Source organism: Manis javanica, chromosome 5, assembly GCF_040802235.1.
Source record: "Manis javanica isolate MJ-LG chromosome 5, MJ_LKY, whole genome shotgun sequence".
Taxonomy (NCBI): domain Eukaryota; kingdom Metazoa; phylum Chordata; class Mammalia; order Pholidota; family Manidae; genus Manis; species Manis javanica.
The window spans coordinates 82,855,091-82,871,856 of NC_133160.1; the positions used below are offsets into that span (position 1 = coordinate 82,855,091).

The 16,766-nt window shown below is 35.3% G+C and overlaps 1 protein-coding gene across 7 annotated transcripts in view; it reads right to left on the reverse strand.

Annotated features, from left to right (window-relative positions):
- SEC24B (SEC24 homolog B, COPII coat complex component) overlaps nt 1-16,766 on the reverse strand; it is a 111,282-nt gene that overhangs the window by 59,432 nt on the left and 35,084 nt on the right. For 5 of the 7 annotated variants that reach the window (XR_012131624.1, XM_073237179.1, XM_073237178.1 and 2 more), the window contains exons 3-4: nt 15,572-15,748; nt 1,557-1,661 (exon numbers count right to left, since the gene is read on the reverse strand). Coding sequence is in view for 6 of the 7 variants with exons in the window: in XM_073237179.1 (XP_073093280.1) it covers nt 1,557-1,661; nt 15,572-15,748 (282 nt within the window). In the remaining variant the exon portion in view is untranslated. The remainder of the gene's footprint in view (nt 1-1,556; nt 1,662-15,571; nt 15,749-16,766) is intronic. The other 2 variants (XM_073237181.1, XM_073237180.1) reach the window with 1 other exon arrangement.

Here is a 16,766-nt window from a genome sequence, read left to right on the forward strand (position 1 = left end):
ACACCATCTAATCAAGTCATCAGTTTTCATTTCGTCAGTACAGGAACAAATGAACATCATGTGCGTCAAACAGGATGCACTGAGCACACATTACTTCAGTGGTAGTCTTACCAAAAATGCATGATTTGAATCTGATCACAAGGATATATCAGATAAACCATAGGGACAAACCCAGAGGGACATACTACAAAATAACTGGACTGTATTTTTCAAAAATGTCAAAGTCAAGAAAGAGAAAGACAGGTTAAGGGACTGAAGGATACTGAAGGAGTCTAATAGAAATGATGACTGATTTCAATGCATGACTCTGGACTGGATCCTAGACCATAAAAACAACTATAAAAGATCTTATTGAGACAACTATTGAGATTTGACTATGGATTGTGTAGTAAATATTATTGCATCAGTGTTCAATCTCCTGGTAACTGTACTGTGTTTATACTATGTAAGAGATCATCCTTATAATCAGGAAATACTTACTGAAGTATTTGGGGTAAATGTTCAGGCTATCTCCAATTTATTTTAAATGATGTATGAAAAAAAAATACATACATAGAGAATTATAAAGGAAGCAGGGCAAAGTGGTTTACCTGGATAAAGTGAACATAGGAGTTTCTTGTACTCTTCTTACAACTTTTCTATAAGATTGAAATTATATAAAATAATTACAAAAAATTCAGGAAGATAGGATGGGTATTTTACATTTTTTAAGTATGAAAAATTAACCATCTAGAGCCCTTTAACCCTCTCAGAAATCATGCATAAGGATTTGAGTATTTTAGAAATGCACAGGAAACAGAAACTTTTAGTTAAACAGATTGTTTATAGAGCAAATCCTTCCACTCAATAAAAAAGATAACAGAAGGAGAACCATGGTCACATATAACGTGAAAGATCATCACTTCTTACTGGTTGTCTTAAACTAGTAGAATTAGTGGAGGAACTTAATGTTCAGCAGTTCAAAGGCAGAAAAAGATATCAAACAGACTGCAATACATGATCATATGCACAACTTCTTCAACTAGCAAGATGTGAACTATTACTTCATGAAGCAGGAAAATAACTACAAATTTCGGGCCTTCTAAATATGTAACAACAAGGGCCAAAAAGACCTGAAAGAAACATCGTCCTATTTCTCTACCACTATTACAAAATCCACATGGTTCACTTTATTAGACTAAAGTAACATGCAAAGCAGGAAAATAAAACATTACTCCTAAAAGGGTGCTAGAGTAATCATCAGCCAAAAGCTTCGGTCAGGGCTTATTCTTTCGCATGTGACATAAGAAATGCATTTCTGAAAGAACGTATTCTATCATCATCAAAGACACAGTGTTACTTACAAAACGGTAAAGATGTTTAGAAAAGGAAAAACAAAACAGACAAGCACAACACCTCATATCAAGTGAACCAACCTTCTGTAACCCAAACCAGACAAGTTCATTCAGCTAAATCTGCAAAGACACTTTTTGTAAAGGCTCGTAAGTAAGATTGTGGACACATATTGAAAACTTGAGTAGGAAAAGATCAAGAACTGGTGTAAAGCTAAAGCAGACCTGCTTCCTCATCCTCCTCCTCCTCTTCCTCATCATCGGAAGTTGATGACAAGGGAGTTGGTGCGGAGCTAGCTTGATTATTAACATATTCACCATACTGCATGCCTGTAAAGTGGAAAGCACAAACATAAGAGTCAAACCAACAGGAAAGATGAGAAATAAATTTTGACATTGCATTAAAAGTGAGAAAGAACTCTGATATTCCAAAGAACATCCCAGCATGCATTATTAATATTAGCAAATTTATTATCAAATATTAGAAAATCTCTGCAAAGCAGTTTAGTAAAAGCAGCTTTAATATGAACTAGTTTAAGTGTGAAAAAAATACCATGTATTATACTGATTATGAACATTAAGGAAATTATAATGATATTCTCTGAAAATTTTTCTGAGCTCTATACATGTTTACCTCCTTTGACCTTAGGGCCGTTGTGGTATACTTCCTTTGGGACTGTGCATTCTTGGTGAGCAGTGATCATTTCTACTGAAGTGAATTTATACAGTAGAAAACACACATATAAACACTTAGTACTTTCCTTCTGCTAAGGCCTTGATGGTAACTCAGTTCTCATATTGGAAAAAGAATGACAGTTAAAAGAATTATATTCAGCATTGTTCTCTGCTTACAGCAGATGTTACAGGAAAAAAAAAACTTATTAACTGTAGCCCTATCACCATAACAATCACAGAAAAGTGAATTTTCTGAGATGGCACATCATCTCGGCTTCAGCCTATTGTCTACATGAGTCTAAAGTAGGTGAGTGAGACTGGTCCTCTGTATGAGATACACCAAGAGAAGGCAGATTCTGTGGAAAAGGCACAACTGGTAACTGTATAATATTGCCTTTAAGAAAAAAGTTGACTGAGCATTTTTATTATTTAATTAATCTGGTAAAATCAATGCTTAAAAAAAACCACAATATTTTTAAGAGGGAAAATAAAATAATCTTAATTAAAAATGAAAACACTAAGAATAAACATCCCTATAAGAAAATTTTAGGGCTCAACTTGAAAAAAAAAAAACAAGAGAAAGAAAGAAAAACCCAGAAACACAGTGTGGATTTCCAGGAACATTTCACAATACTGGAGGCACAATGAAGCCTTGCCTCACCAAAATCAAACGGTAGTCCTCTCATGCTCTCTTCATTGTTTTTTTTCAAGGAACTTTTTGAATTAGCATGGATAGACACAACTGATATTTATAGTAAGAAAAAAGGTATTAAAGAGTAAAATTTGAGCTTAGAAGAGAGGAAAGGTTAAACTGTAGATGAGTGAAGCTTTGATCTTCCTACTATGACTAAAGAAATCAGGGAAAAATCTGCAAGCTTTGCTGAAACATCTTTTAAATATAAGTAAAAGAGCATTTATCACAAATTCATCTTAGAAAGTAAAAATCAATGTAAAATAAGTACAGGTAATACAAGAAATAAACTTGATACCTTGAAAGACCAAATTCAGAGTGGCATGTTCCTCTAACAAAAGCCTAGTTAAAATGAAAATTTGACTAGTATTAGAGCTTAAGTTTAATATACTAGTAAGTTTACAATTAAACATTGATAGTAAAAAGATTTTATAGAAAAGAAAATTTCAATTTAAGGAGTTCTTTAAAAATGAAGTACTTTCTCAAAATGCAATTAGCATTGCACTTTAAAAAGTACATATATGTGCATGTATATAATAAGAAGAAACAAAGAGAAGAAATGAAATTCCACTTATTGTGCTAAGAAGCCAACATACAGGAAAAAAAATCAGAAAAGAATCCATCCTTTTCATGACTGACTCAATATGCAGATTTCTGACTCTGTAACTAATCAAAGGACCAAAGTACAGGGTGAAACTATTAAGTATTATAAATATTTCCCTCTCTCCAGATTTAATGAATAAAAACAGACTCACTTATTGGAAAAATATCCAATGATCAATTGGAAGCAAATGAGATGACTATACAATGATTCAAAAAATTATAGAGCAACTAATTAACGCACTGAAAGAAACCTATGAGTAAGACAGAACACAGTGATATTACTTATTACAGTACCATTTTAGATTACACTATGGTTGTCAATGTACTATATTAATAGAATGTCACTCAACATACTCAAATTTTGCCTGAAAAAAAAAAAAATACAATCCTTTTTTGAGAAATGCTGGAGATGAGTGTTAAGCCCTTCCCCAACTGTGACTCTCAATATGCTCAGAATTTAGCCTTCCTTTGCTTGTTCAAGTAAACTTTGTAAAAGCTTGGAAATGTTAATGCCACAAGAAAATAACATTTTAATTAATTCAAGAGGATTAGTAAGGGTCCAGGAATAACAATCAATCCATATTTAAATGCCCTGTTCTAGGTTAGGTAAATACAAACTGCAACAAATGGGAAGTTATGGCCCAAAAGGGTTTGACAGCCAAGTCATCTTCTCTATATGTGAATGATTATGAGAACTTCGTGAGTACCTTTACTCAGACCCTTTTTAAGAGCCAGAACCTAGGTATGAATACACAGATTCCATAGATGAGTTGGTAGAATGTAACATATTCCAGAGCTCAGCTTGAAACCCACTGTAGAAATGTACATACATGGAGTGTCTCCCACCCCAACGACACCACCCCACACCAATAAATGGAATGCTACATCCTAACTTAATCTGTCTTAATCAGTACTTTCAAGGTATGAATTTAATAAACCAAGAGGCAAGACACACTTTGTAGACAGAATCTGACATAATGAAGCACTCTGTTATTAACAGGGCCCCATATTTTTAAAAAGGATGTTCAGTTTAAACTACCTATCATTAAAGTACCATCAGGCAAGTCTCCAGGAAATCAAATCCTTTGAACTGCTTAACAAAAGACATCTTCACTGTTCTCTAGAAACATCTACATTGGGAATAAATAAACCTAGTCGTAAGAGAACAAATCCCTTGTAGGTGACAGCTTTTTTAAGTTCAGACATTAAACAACTGTTATCTTTTCTAATCCGGTCTTTAAATTAGGTACATATACTAAAAGACTTTCCAAACGTTCCCACAAAAGAGAATGGTTTTAAGGGAATCAATTTCCATAATGCTCTCTTTTCTAAAACTTACCCACCTAAGAAAGTAGCCGTGTTAACGGCTTTTCTCTCAATTTACAAAGAAAACACACATCCTTAACTTACCCTGAATCTTAATATACGTTGCCCTGATGTAAAACAATGTGTCTAGCACTAAAAGGAAAGCCACCTACTTACTGAATGATTGATGAAGTTACCCTAAATCTACAGCCTTTCTTTTATTTTGCCATACATGTTTCAATTAAAGATGAAATATGTCAGAAATAAGACTGGTTCTCACCAAAACATTCTTAATTCAGAAATACTGAAAAGCAGAGTGGTAGAAATGGCAAATTTTTTTTTTTTTTTTGAGAGGGCATCTCTCATATTTATTGATCAAATGGTTGTTAACAACAATAAAATTCAGTATAGGGGGGTCAATGCTCAATGTACAATCATTAATCCATCTCAAGTCTAATTCTCGTCAGTCTCCAATCTTCTGAAGCATAACGAACAAGTTCTTACATGGTGAACGAATTCTTACATAGTGAATAAATTCTTACGTGGTGAACAGTACAAGGGCATTCATCACAGAAACTTTCGGTTTTGATCACGCATTATGACCTATAAACAATCAGGTCAAATATGAATATTCGTTTGATTTTTGTACTTGATTTATATGTGGATCCCACATTTCTCCCTTTATTATTATTATTATTATTTTTATTTTTAATAAAATGCTGAAGTGGTAGGTAGATGCATGATAAAGGTAGAAAACATAGTTTAGTGCTGTAAGAGGGCAAATGTAGATGATCAGATGATCAGGTGTGTGCCTATGGACTAAGTATTAATCCAGGCTAGACAAGGGCAGCAAAACATCCACGGATGCAGAAGATTTCTCTCAAAGCAGGGGGGGTGAGGTTCTGAGCCTCACCTCTGTTGATCCCCAAATTCTCACCTGATGGCCCCCCTGCGACTGTGCCTGTAGAAATGACAAATTTTTAAAGTAAGTTTGTATTTATGCAGTCCCCAACCACTACTGTCAAAGAACTCACTCCTTTCGACAGAGTCCCATGAAAACAAAGCAAAAACAGTAAGAAACATTGAATAGACAAGCAGCAGGATGCTGTGGATAAAGATGGGAACTCAAGGTTCAAGTCTAGGTTCTAACACTTACTATTTCTTTGCCCTTGGGCAAGTTACTAAACTCTCTGTTCTTCATTTATATCATATGTAAAATGGGATGGTAACTACCTCAAATTATTGTGTATGAGGATTAAATTAATAGATTTCAGAGCTTAGAAGGGTGCCTGAAATATACTACTTTTAAGCATTAGCTATTACTATATTGAACTTTGAAAATATGTTTTTGTGTATATTTAATTAAAAACAATTATTTTCAGCTATTCTTATTACTTCTCCCTAGGGTAAGTTATTGGTTAGAAAAAAATAACCTTCCATCAACCTGAATAGTAGTCTTAGTAATGTTAAATCTTTTAAAGAAAAGTAGAATGTTTTCTAGGACTATCAGTTTTTTTCAAGAGACACCGGGAAAAACCCACAGATAAAAATTACACATGACTTCTTTCAGTCAATATGAAATGTTCAATGAAATATTTTATAACCAATTTTATCATAAAATATTTATAATTGTTTCTCACCTATTTCACACAATATTTAGTTCTTTATATCTCCTTTAAACAAAAATAAATTTACAAGCAAGTGAACCTATTAGTACTTAGCAGTATACGTTTTTCTTTTTTTTATTAAATACATGGGAATAATTTTTATTATTACATCTGATGAAATTGGTTTTTGAACTTTATTTCTGTTTAAATATATATTTTTTTATTTTGGTATCAGTGATCTACAATTACATGAGGGGCATTATGTTTACTAGACTCCTCCCACCACCAAGTCCCCCCCCCACATACCCCATTACAGTCACTTTCCATCAGCGTAGTAAGATGCTGTAGAATCACTACTTCTCTTCTCTCTGTTGCACAGCCCTCCCTGTGCTCCCCCACATTATACACGCTAATCGTTATGCCCCCTTCCTTTTCCCACCCCTTATCCCTCCTTTCCCACCCATCCTCCCAAAACTCTATCCCTTTGGTGACTATTAGTCCATTCTTGGGTTCTGTGATTCTGCTGCTGTTTTGTTGCTTCAGTTTTTTCTTTGTTCTTTTACTCCACATATGAGTGAAATCATTTGGTAATTGCCTTTCTCTGCCTGGCTTATTTCCCTGAGCATAATACCCTCTGGCTCCATCCATGTTGTTGCAAATGGTAGGACTTGTTTTCTTCTTATGGCTGAATAATATTCCATTTTGTATATGTATCACATCTTCCTTATCCATTCATCTACTGTTGGACACTTAGGTTGCTTCCACTACTTCACTATTGTAAATACTGCTGTGATAAACATAGGGGTGCATCTGTCTTTTTCAAACTGGGCTGCAGTATTCTTAGGGTAAATTCCTAGAAGTGCAATTCCTGGGTCAAATGGTAAGTCTATTTTGAGCTTCTTGAGGAACTTCCATATTGCTTTCCATATGGTTGAACTAATTTATATTCCCACCAGCAGTGGAGGAGGATTCCCCTTTCTCCACAACCTCGCCAACATTTGTTGTTGTTTGTCTCTTGGATGGTGGCCATCCTAACTGGTGTGAGGTGATATTTCATTGTGGTTTTAATTTGCATTTCTCTAATGATTAGTGATGGGGAGCATCTTTTCATGGGCCTGTTGCCATCTGAATTTCTTCTTTGGAGAAGTGTCTGTTCAGGTCCTCTGCCCATTTCTTAATTGGATTATTTGCTTTTTGTTTGTTGAGGGTGCATGAGCTCTTTATATATTTTGAATGTCAACCCTTTATCAGATCTGTCATTTATGAATATTTTCTCCCATACTGTAGGACACCTTTTTGTTCTGTTGATGATGTCCTTTGCTGTTCAGAAGTTTTTCAGCTTGATATAGTCCACTTGTTCATTTTTGCTTTTGTTTCCTATGACCGGGAGATATGTTCATGAAGAAGTCGCTCATGTTTATGTCCAAGAGACTTTTGCCTATGTTTTTTTGTAAGAGTTTTATGGTTTCATGACTTACATTCAGGTCTTTGAACCATTTTGAATTTACTTTTGTGTATAGGGTTAGACAATGATCCAGTTTCATTCTCTTACCTGTAGCTGTCCAGTTTTGCCAACACTAGCTGTGGAAGAGGCTGTCATTTCCCCATTGTATGTCCATGGCTCCTTTATTGTATATTAATTGACCATATATGTTTGGGTTAATGTCTGGAGACTCTATTCTGTTCCACTGGTCTGTGGCTCTGTTCTTGTGCCAGTACCAAATCGTCTTGATTATTGTGGCTTTGTAGTAGAGCTTGAAGTTGGGGAGTGAGATGCCCCTCACTTTATTCTTCCTTCTTAGGATTGCTTTGGCTATTCGGGGTGTCTTGTGGTTCCATATGAATTTTAGAACTATTTGATCCAGTTTCTTTGAAGAATGCTGTTGGTATTTTGATAGGGATTGCATTGAATCTGTAGATTGCTTTAGGCAGGATGGCCATTTTGACAATATTAATTCTTCCTAGCCAAGACCATGGGATGAATTTCCATTTATTAGTGCCCTCTTTAATTTCTCTCAAGAGTGTCTTGTAGATTTCAGGTTATGGATCTTTCACTTCCTTGGTTAGGTTTATTCCTAGGAATTGTATTCTTTTTGATGAAATTGTGAATGGAATTGTTTTCCTGATTTCTCTTTCTGCTAGTTCATTGTTAGTGTACAGGAAAGCAACAGATTTCTGTGTATTAATTTTGTATCCTGCAACTTTGCTGAATTCCGATATTAGTTCTAGTAGTTTTGGAGTGGAGTCTTTAGGGTTTTTTATGTACAATATAATGTCATCTGCAAACAGGGACAATTTGACAACTTCTTTACCAATCTGGATACCTTGTATTTCTTTGTTTTGTCTGTTTGCTGTGGCTAGGACCTCCAGCACTATGTTGAGTAAAAGTGGGGAGAATCGGCATTACTGTCTTGTTCCTGAACTTAGGTGAAAAGCTTTCAGTTTCTCGCTGTTACGTATGATGTGGGCTGTGGGTATGTCATATATGGCCTTTATTATGTTGAGGTACTTGCCCTCTATACCCATTTTTTTTGAGAGTTTTTATCATGAATGCATGATGAATTTTGTCGAATGCTTTTTCAGCATCTATGGAGATGACCATGTGGTTTTTTTCCTTTTTTGTTGATGTGGTGGATGATGTTGATGGATTTTCGAATGTTGTACCACCCTTGCATCCCTGAGATGAATCCCACATGGTGTATGATCCTTTTGATGTATTTTTGAATTCGGTTTGCTAATATTTTGTTGAGTATTTTTGCATCTATGTTCATCAGGGATATTGGTCTGTAATTTTCTTTTCTGGTGGGGTCTTTGCCTGGTTTTGGTATTAGAGTGATGAGTTCATAGAATGAGTTTGGAAGTATTCCCTCCTCTTCTATTTTTTGGAAAACTTTAAGGAGAAAGGATATTATGTCTTCTCTGTATATCTGATAAAATTCAGCGGTGAATCCCTCTGGCTTGGGAGTTTTGTTCTTGGGTAGTTTTTTGATTACCGATTCAATTTTATTGCTGGTAATTGGTCTGTTTAGATTTTCTGTTTCTTCCTTGGTCAGTCTTGGAAGGTTGTACTTTTCTAGGAAGTTGTCCATTTCTTCTAGGTTTTCCATCTTGTTACCATATTGATTTTCATTGTATTCTCTGATAATTCTTTGTACTCCTGTGCGGTCCATCATGATTTTTCTTTTCTCGTTTCTGATTCTGTTGATGCATGTAGATTCTCTTCTTCTCTTAATAAATCTGGCTAGGGGCTTATCTATTTTGTTTATTTTCTCAAAGAACCAGCTCTTGGTTTCATTGATTTTTTCTATTGTTTTATTCTTCTCAATTTTATTTATTTCTTCTCTCATTTTTATTATGTCCCTCCTTCTGCTGACTTTAGGCTTCACTTGTTCTTTTTCCAGTTTCGATAATTGTGACGTTAGACTATTCATTTGCGATTGTTCTTCCTTCTTTAAATATGCCTGGATTGCTATATACTTTCCTCTGAGAACTGCTTTCACTGCATCCCACAGAAGTTGGGACTTTCTGTTGTTGCTGTCATTTGTCTCCATATATTGCTTTATCTCTACTTTAATATGGTCATTGACCCATTGATTATTTAGGAGCATGTTGTTAAGCCTCCATGTGTTTGTGTGCCTTTTTGCTTTCTTTGTACAATTTATTTCTAGTTTTATATCTTTGTGGTCCGAGAAGTTGGTTGGTAGAATTTCAATCATTTTGTATTTACTGAGGCTCTTTTTGTGGCCTAGTATGTGGTCTATTCTGGAGAATGTTCCATGTGCACTTGAGAAGAATGTGTATCCTGCTGCTTTTCAGCGTAGAGTTCTGTAGATGTCTGTTAGGTCCATCTGTTCTAGTGTGTTGTTCAGTGCCTCTGTGTCCTTACTTATTTTCTGTCTGGTGGATCTGTCCTTTGGAGTGAGTGGTGTGTTGAAGTCTCCCAAAATGAATGCATTGCATTCTATTTCCTCCTTTAATTCTTTAGTATTTGTTTCACATATGTTGGTGCTCCTGTATTGGGTGCATATAAATTTATAATGGTTATATCCTCTTGTTGGACTAACCCCTTTATCATTATGTAATGTCCTTCTTTATCTCGTTACTTTCTTTGTTTTGAAGTCTATTTTGTCTGATACTAGTACTGCAACACCTGCTTTTTTCCTCCTTGTTGTTTGCATGAAATATCTTTTTCCATCCCTTGACTTTTAGTCTGTGTATGTCTTTGGGTTTGAGGTGAGTCTCTTGTAGGCAGCATATAGATGGGTTTTGCTTTTTTATCCATTCTATTACTCTGAGTCTTTTGATTAGTGCATTCAGTCCATTTACATTTAGGGTGATTATCGAAAGATATGTACTTTTTGCCATTGCAGGCTTTAAGTTTGTGGTTACCAAACATTCAAGGTTCACTTTTTTACTATCTAACTGTCTAATTTAACTCGCTTATTGAGCTATTATAAACACAGTCTGAGGATTCTGTTCTTCAAAGACACTTTCTATTTCTTTTTCTCTCTCTTCTTCTTCTGCTACCCCTATAGTGTGGATATTGTTCCATCTGGATTGGTCACACAGTTCTCTTAATATTATTTCATTCCTGGAGATCCTTTTATCTCTCTCTGCATCAGCTTTTCTGCATTCCTGTTCTCTTATTTCTATTACATTAATGGCCTCTTGTACCTCATCCAGTCTGCTCTTAAGTCCTTCCAGAGATTGTTTTATTTCTGTATTCTCCCTCTGAACTTTATTCGTTAGGTCTTGCAAATTTCTCTGCAGCTCCATCAGCATGGTTATGACCTTTATTTTGAATTCTTTTTCAGGAAGATTGGTTAAATCTATCTCCCCAGTTTCCCTCTCAGGGGTTGTCTGGATTATTTTTGACTATCAAATTCTTCTGCCTTTTCATAGCGATAGAGGTAGTCATGAGCAGTTGGCACGTGTGTCAGCTGGGAGAACAAAGTCCCTTCCTGTTTGTTGGTTGCCTTCCTTTCCTGTGAGAACGGCAACCCCCAGCGGCTTGTGCTGGGCAGCTGCACCCCAACAGGGCCTCTGAGTCTGGCTCAGGCAGCTGCAGAGGAGGCTCTGGGTGGTTACTGTGGGCGTGGCCTCTCTCATGCTGCTCCCCTGCTATGGCAGGGATGCGCCAGAGGGGGAATGGACAGGTGGTTGTTTATCGCCTGAGGGGCCTCATAGCTGCACTGCCTCCCAAGGGGCTGGAGCCCCTGAATTTCCCCGGGATTCCCAGCTGCTGGGCTGAGTGTGCTGGGATGATTCCGTCCAGCTGTGAGGCCCCTGTCCCTTTAAGACTTTCAAAAAGTACTCGCTTTTCTTTTGTCCCAGGGGTGCTGGCTGCAGGGACCCGCTCACAGGTTTTACTGTTTCCCTAAAATCCAGCACTCCACGCAATGTGTCTGCGCTCCCAGTGCGGATGACTAGGGCTGGGTATTTAGCAGTCCTGGGTTTCCACTCCCTTCCCACTCCGACTCCTCTCCTCCCACTGGGGAGCTGGGGTGTCAAGGGCGCTCGGGTCCCGCTGGGCCGCGGCTGGTATCTTACCCCCTTCATGAGGCGCTGAGTTCTCGCAGATGTGGATGTAGCCTGGCTGTTGTACTGTATCTTTTAGTCTCTCTTTCAGGAATAGTTGTATATGTTGTATTTTCAAAAATAAATGTGGTTTTGGGAGGAGATTTCCACTGCCCTACTCATGCTGCCATCTTGGCTCCTCCCATAGTGTCTGTTTAAATATTTTTAAACAATCAAATACAGAGTTTGATACACAAAATGCATATACTTGCCAAAGAAATATAATGCTTTTCAAGATAATTCTTGCTTCCTAAGTAGAATATTAGTGGGCACATATTGAACCACTTCATTTCATATTGGCAATGAGAAACAGTATACTAACTCGTTGCCTAGGTTTTATAATCTAGTATAAAAAAGGATAAATGTATCTTTCACACAAATTTGACTCCTTTTAGTAATTTGTCTTAGAAAATATAAGGTGCAATTTATTTCTCAATGGATTTACAATACCCCTTGAAACTATAGGAACACATATCCTTGGATGAAAAAAATTAGACTTTCTGACAAATAATAAAGTTTGTCTCTGTGTTATTAAGGACTGACTTTGCCAATTAGGTTATATGGAGTTACCATCCATAAAATAAATGACCTACATAACAGCTTGAAGTTTTTGATAAAAATAAATTTTAGATGTGATAAGATGGCATTAGTAATGATATAATGAAATTCACAATATTTTAAACAATTGCTGATTCAGCAGAACAAGCACTAGGTTTGGAAGCAGAAGATCTATGCTGGGACTTGGCACCCCTCCTAAGGAGTTTGCATGCCTTTGGGTAAGACAGTTAACCTCTCTAAACTTCAATTTTCTCATTTATAAAAGGTAGAAGAAATATGGTGATCACAAGGTGCTCAACTGTGACAATAAAAGTTAAAGGTATTTTAAAGTTGTCAACTACTACATGAAGGGAGTAATAATGTTACCAACTATCTATGACCAGGAAAATAAAATTTTAAAACTACAATAAAAATTTCTGACCTATAACTTGAAAGGTTATAAAGGTTAAAATACCCAAATAAAACTTCAATAAACTGTTCCAACACCATTTCTATGTACATTATGTGAACAAAGTTTCTCAGAAATGTATGTATGAAAATAAAAACTCTGAATGAAATTTATCTAACAATTGTATTATTCTAATAATGAATCAACTGCAACTCAGGTACAAAAGCTATGGTGGGATGTGGGGGAGAGCCACTCAATTCACTGAAAGATGTATTTCCAATAAAAATGTACTTTCCATAAAAAAAAAATTCATGATGCTTATGTTGTTTTGACCAACTTAAATACTAATAATAAATGTACTGATAGCTCAATCCAGAAGAAAAAATTTTACTGCTTAGACACTTATGGTCACAGACAGTAAAACAAATTTTAAAATTTCAATTTATTTGATTATGACAGAAAAGTACAGAAGAATATACTATATTAGTACATTCAGGGGAGAGGGATGACATTTAAGAGAAAAAGGAAAACTGTAAACTTTCTAAATGTTAAAGAAATGCTCATTTGGGTATTTTTTAAAAGGATGATAGTAGGTATCACTCCAGTGGATATAAAGAGTAACGTAACATCTTTGTTTTAAAAGTCAACATAAGCAATATATAGAAAATTACATAATTGCAACTACTTAAACTTTTGGTGCAAAACTTTAGATGTCAGTCTAAAAAGTGATCAGGTAATTAAGAGTTTTTTCAAAAAATTCTTAGTAGATATAGAAGCAAAAATTTGAAGCCTCCTCTCTAAAACCCAATAAAAAATGCTGAGTCCTTGAGAGAATAATTATCTTGGAAGCTGGGAGAAAAAGACTAATCTTTTTTATGTATTAATATTTTAGTAGTCATATCAGACCCACAGCATACCCTAAGCAGGTCGTACACTGCACAGCTACAAGAAGCACCATCCACACAGACTACAGCTTACACAACATACATGGTAGCTGTAACTCACACAAATAATCAAGTTGTGTACCACAGATCTATCCAAAAGCAAAGAGGCTGCCACAAGGCCAATCTCCTAGTTAAGAAAAAGGAGTAATAAAACCTACAGTTCAAGTATCTCCCGTAGTATCTTTTTTGTTACTTATTTAAGGAGTGTATCTGAGGAGAATCAAGAGTTTAACAGCCAATAACAACGACAAATCAGCCTCTCTTCATAGAAAGAACACCAGATAGAAAGCTCTGAGTTGAAAATCCTTCACACTGCTACTTACTAATTTATAATCTTGGGCAAGTTATCTAATCTTTGTGAATCTCACTGTTCTCGTCTGTAAAACAGGGATAATGTCTCCCTTATAGAACTGACATGGGGATTAGATAATAACTACAAAGTACCTGGCATATTGTAAGTGTTCAATAATCACAGCTACTTCTCTTTTCAAATCTATCTTATTAGGAAAAAAGGAAAAAATTATGATTCCTTAGTGGAAAAGTGTTTACAAAAACGTTACTTATAGTAAGATGGCAGGATAGTATTTAAAGTAAAATGGCTGAAAAGAAAATATAATTGGAAGAAAGAAATTAGCAGGGGCAATATAAAGGGTCAAAACAAGCAAGATATGTAATGAAAGGCAGCTATCAATGTAAAGGAAAAATATGAAAAGACACTGTTCATTTAGTTAAGCCTCCTAGCTACCTTTAAGTTTTTTCTACTCATGATAAGCAAAACCTACCTACCAGCCCTCACTTTGAAGGCAAATGCTAACAACTAGATTCATTCCCAATATACCCACTGGCTTGTTGGGAATCAATGGACACCCCTTGTTGCAGCAGTTGGTTTTTCCATAAAAACCAAGCAAGAAAATTTATAAAGTCTGAGCATATGATATAGGAAGCCTCTGTGTACCACATAAACACTCAATAGATACAAGCAGTGAGATCAGCCTTAGGATTTATGTTTTTTCTGAGTGTTAGAACATGAGAGAGAGAGTTCTTTATACTCAGGGTCAGGAGCTATCATTACATAGTGAGTATGGTCCCTGAAATATTACTAATGGTTGCTCTGAAAATACAGACTATATATTCCTAAAACCAATTACCTCTCATCAAATGAAAAATACAATATATTAACCTAAAATATGAATAGATTTGGAATGTTAGCTAGACAGAAAATAACCAAGAATACTGAAAAAACAAAAGGGAATGTGGGGAAAACAGGGTCAAAACAACACATTTTAGTTACCTGTCACTTATTTAACACACAGAGAACATTAAACAAACAAGCCATTATTGTTTGTCAACACTGCAAGAGTATAGGTTACTATTTCATTTTCACCCATTCGTTCCCAAAACAGGGTCAAAAGTTACTTTCCATTAACAATAATGACAAGCAAAGAAATAATCAAACAGGATATAGACATTCACTAAATAAGGAAATTCTGGGCGCTTTAATCCTAAAAAAACACTTCAATAAGCTGCAAAAAATAGGGAATAAATGTTTCATAATAAAGAAAGATTAATTACATTGATACAATGAATTATTAGCCATGAAATGAGCAGACTATGTAGATACATGAAGAACTGTATATAATTTAATAAATGTAAAAGCAAAATACAAAATGGTATGTAAACTATAATTTTAATCATGTAAGTTATATAATCAGAGACTATATAAGTTAACATAGGTAAAAAAAATTCATCTTTAAGATTATAAATTATTTTCACATTTTCTATAAATTATAATTACACAGTTGGACTTTTCAAAATCAGCTGTCTGAATTGGCATATCTATGTACATATATATATGTGTGCTACATATACACTAAAATGAATTTCTCAAATACCTTTCTGCAGTAGGAGCTCTGACGGCTGCGTTCCTGAGGCCACAGGCTGAATGGGGGCTTGATTTGCAGCAGGAGGCATTCTGGCCAATGAGGCTCCTGACAAAACAGTGGATACTACTGCGCTGGACTTGGGAGGCTGAACATTTTGTATAACAGGACAGGATAAAGACTCTGCAACTGAAGACAAGAAACAATTTTATCCATAGCAACAAACTTGAAATATGTCAAAATACATTAAGCTTGAAATACATTAACATCATACAGTTTGAGGTTCTTATAAAAACACCAATACCACCATATTTATCTACTATATCTATACACAGAAAATAGTGGCCCAAATAAAACATTTTCCAAAAAAGTGAACAGTTACTCACCAAATGTTTTAATAATTTTTAATGGCAATTTTTCCTGAAACATTTCATAAGCTTCCTTTTTTCAGTGATGAATAATTCTTTTTAATTAAAGTATCATTGATATACAATCTTAATAAGGTTTTGCATGAACAACATTTTGCTTTCAACATTCACCAATATTATCAAGTCCCCTCCACCCCACTGCAATCACTGTTCATCAGCATAGTAAGATGCTAGAGTCATTACGCTTCTTCTCCGTGCTGTACTGTCTTCCCTGTGACCTGCCTATATTATGCATATTAATCATAATGCTCCTTAATCCCCTTTTCCTTCCCTCCCCACCCACCCTTCCCAAAGGCAACCACTTGTCCCTTTTGGGATTCTGTGAGTCTGCTGCTGTTTTGTTCCTTCAGTTTTGCTTTGTTGTTATACTCCACAAATGAATGAAATTATGTTAAGGTAATGGATATATTAACTGACTCTACTATAGTAATCATTTTGCAATATATATGTTTATCTAATTATCACATTGTATACCTTAAATTTACACAATATTACATGTCAATTACATATCAATAAAGCTGGGGAGGGAATCTATGGCAAAAGACAGTAGTAAGTAGCAAATAGTACTGAACATATACATACATGTATGTGTATGTACATATACAGAAACATGTGTATGTGTATAAATGTATTATGTGTTTGTGCATGTGTATATATATATAAAAAAAACCTTAGGTCTAAGACCAAAACAAATGTAGGAATATGGTGATAGAACAAAATGTGTTATATGTCCTATAGTGTACAAATGATATAAACATGGGAAATGAGAAAGAAGGTGT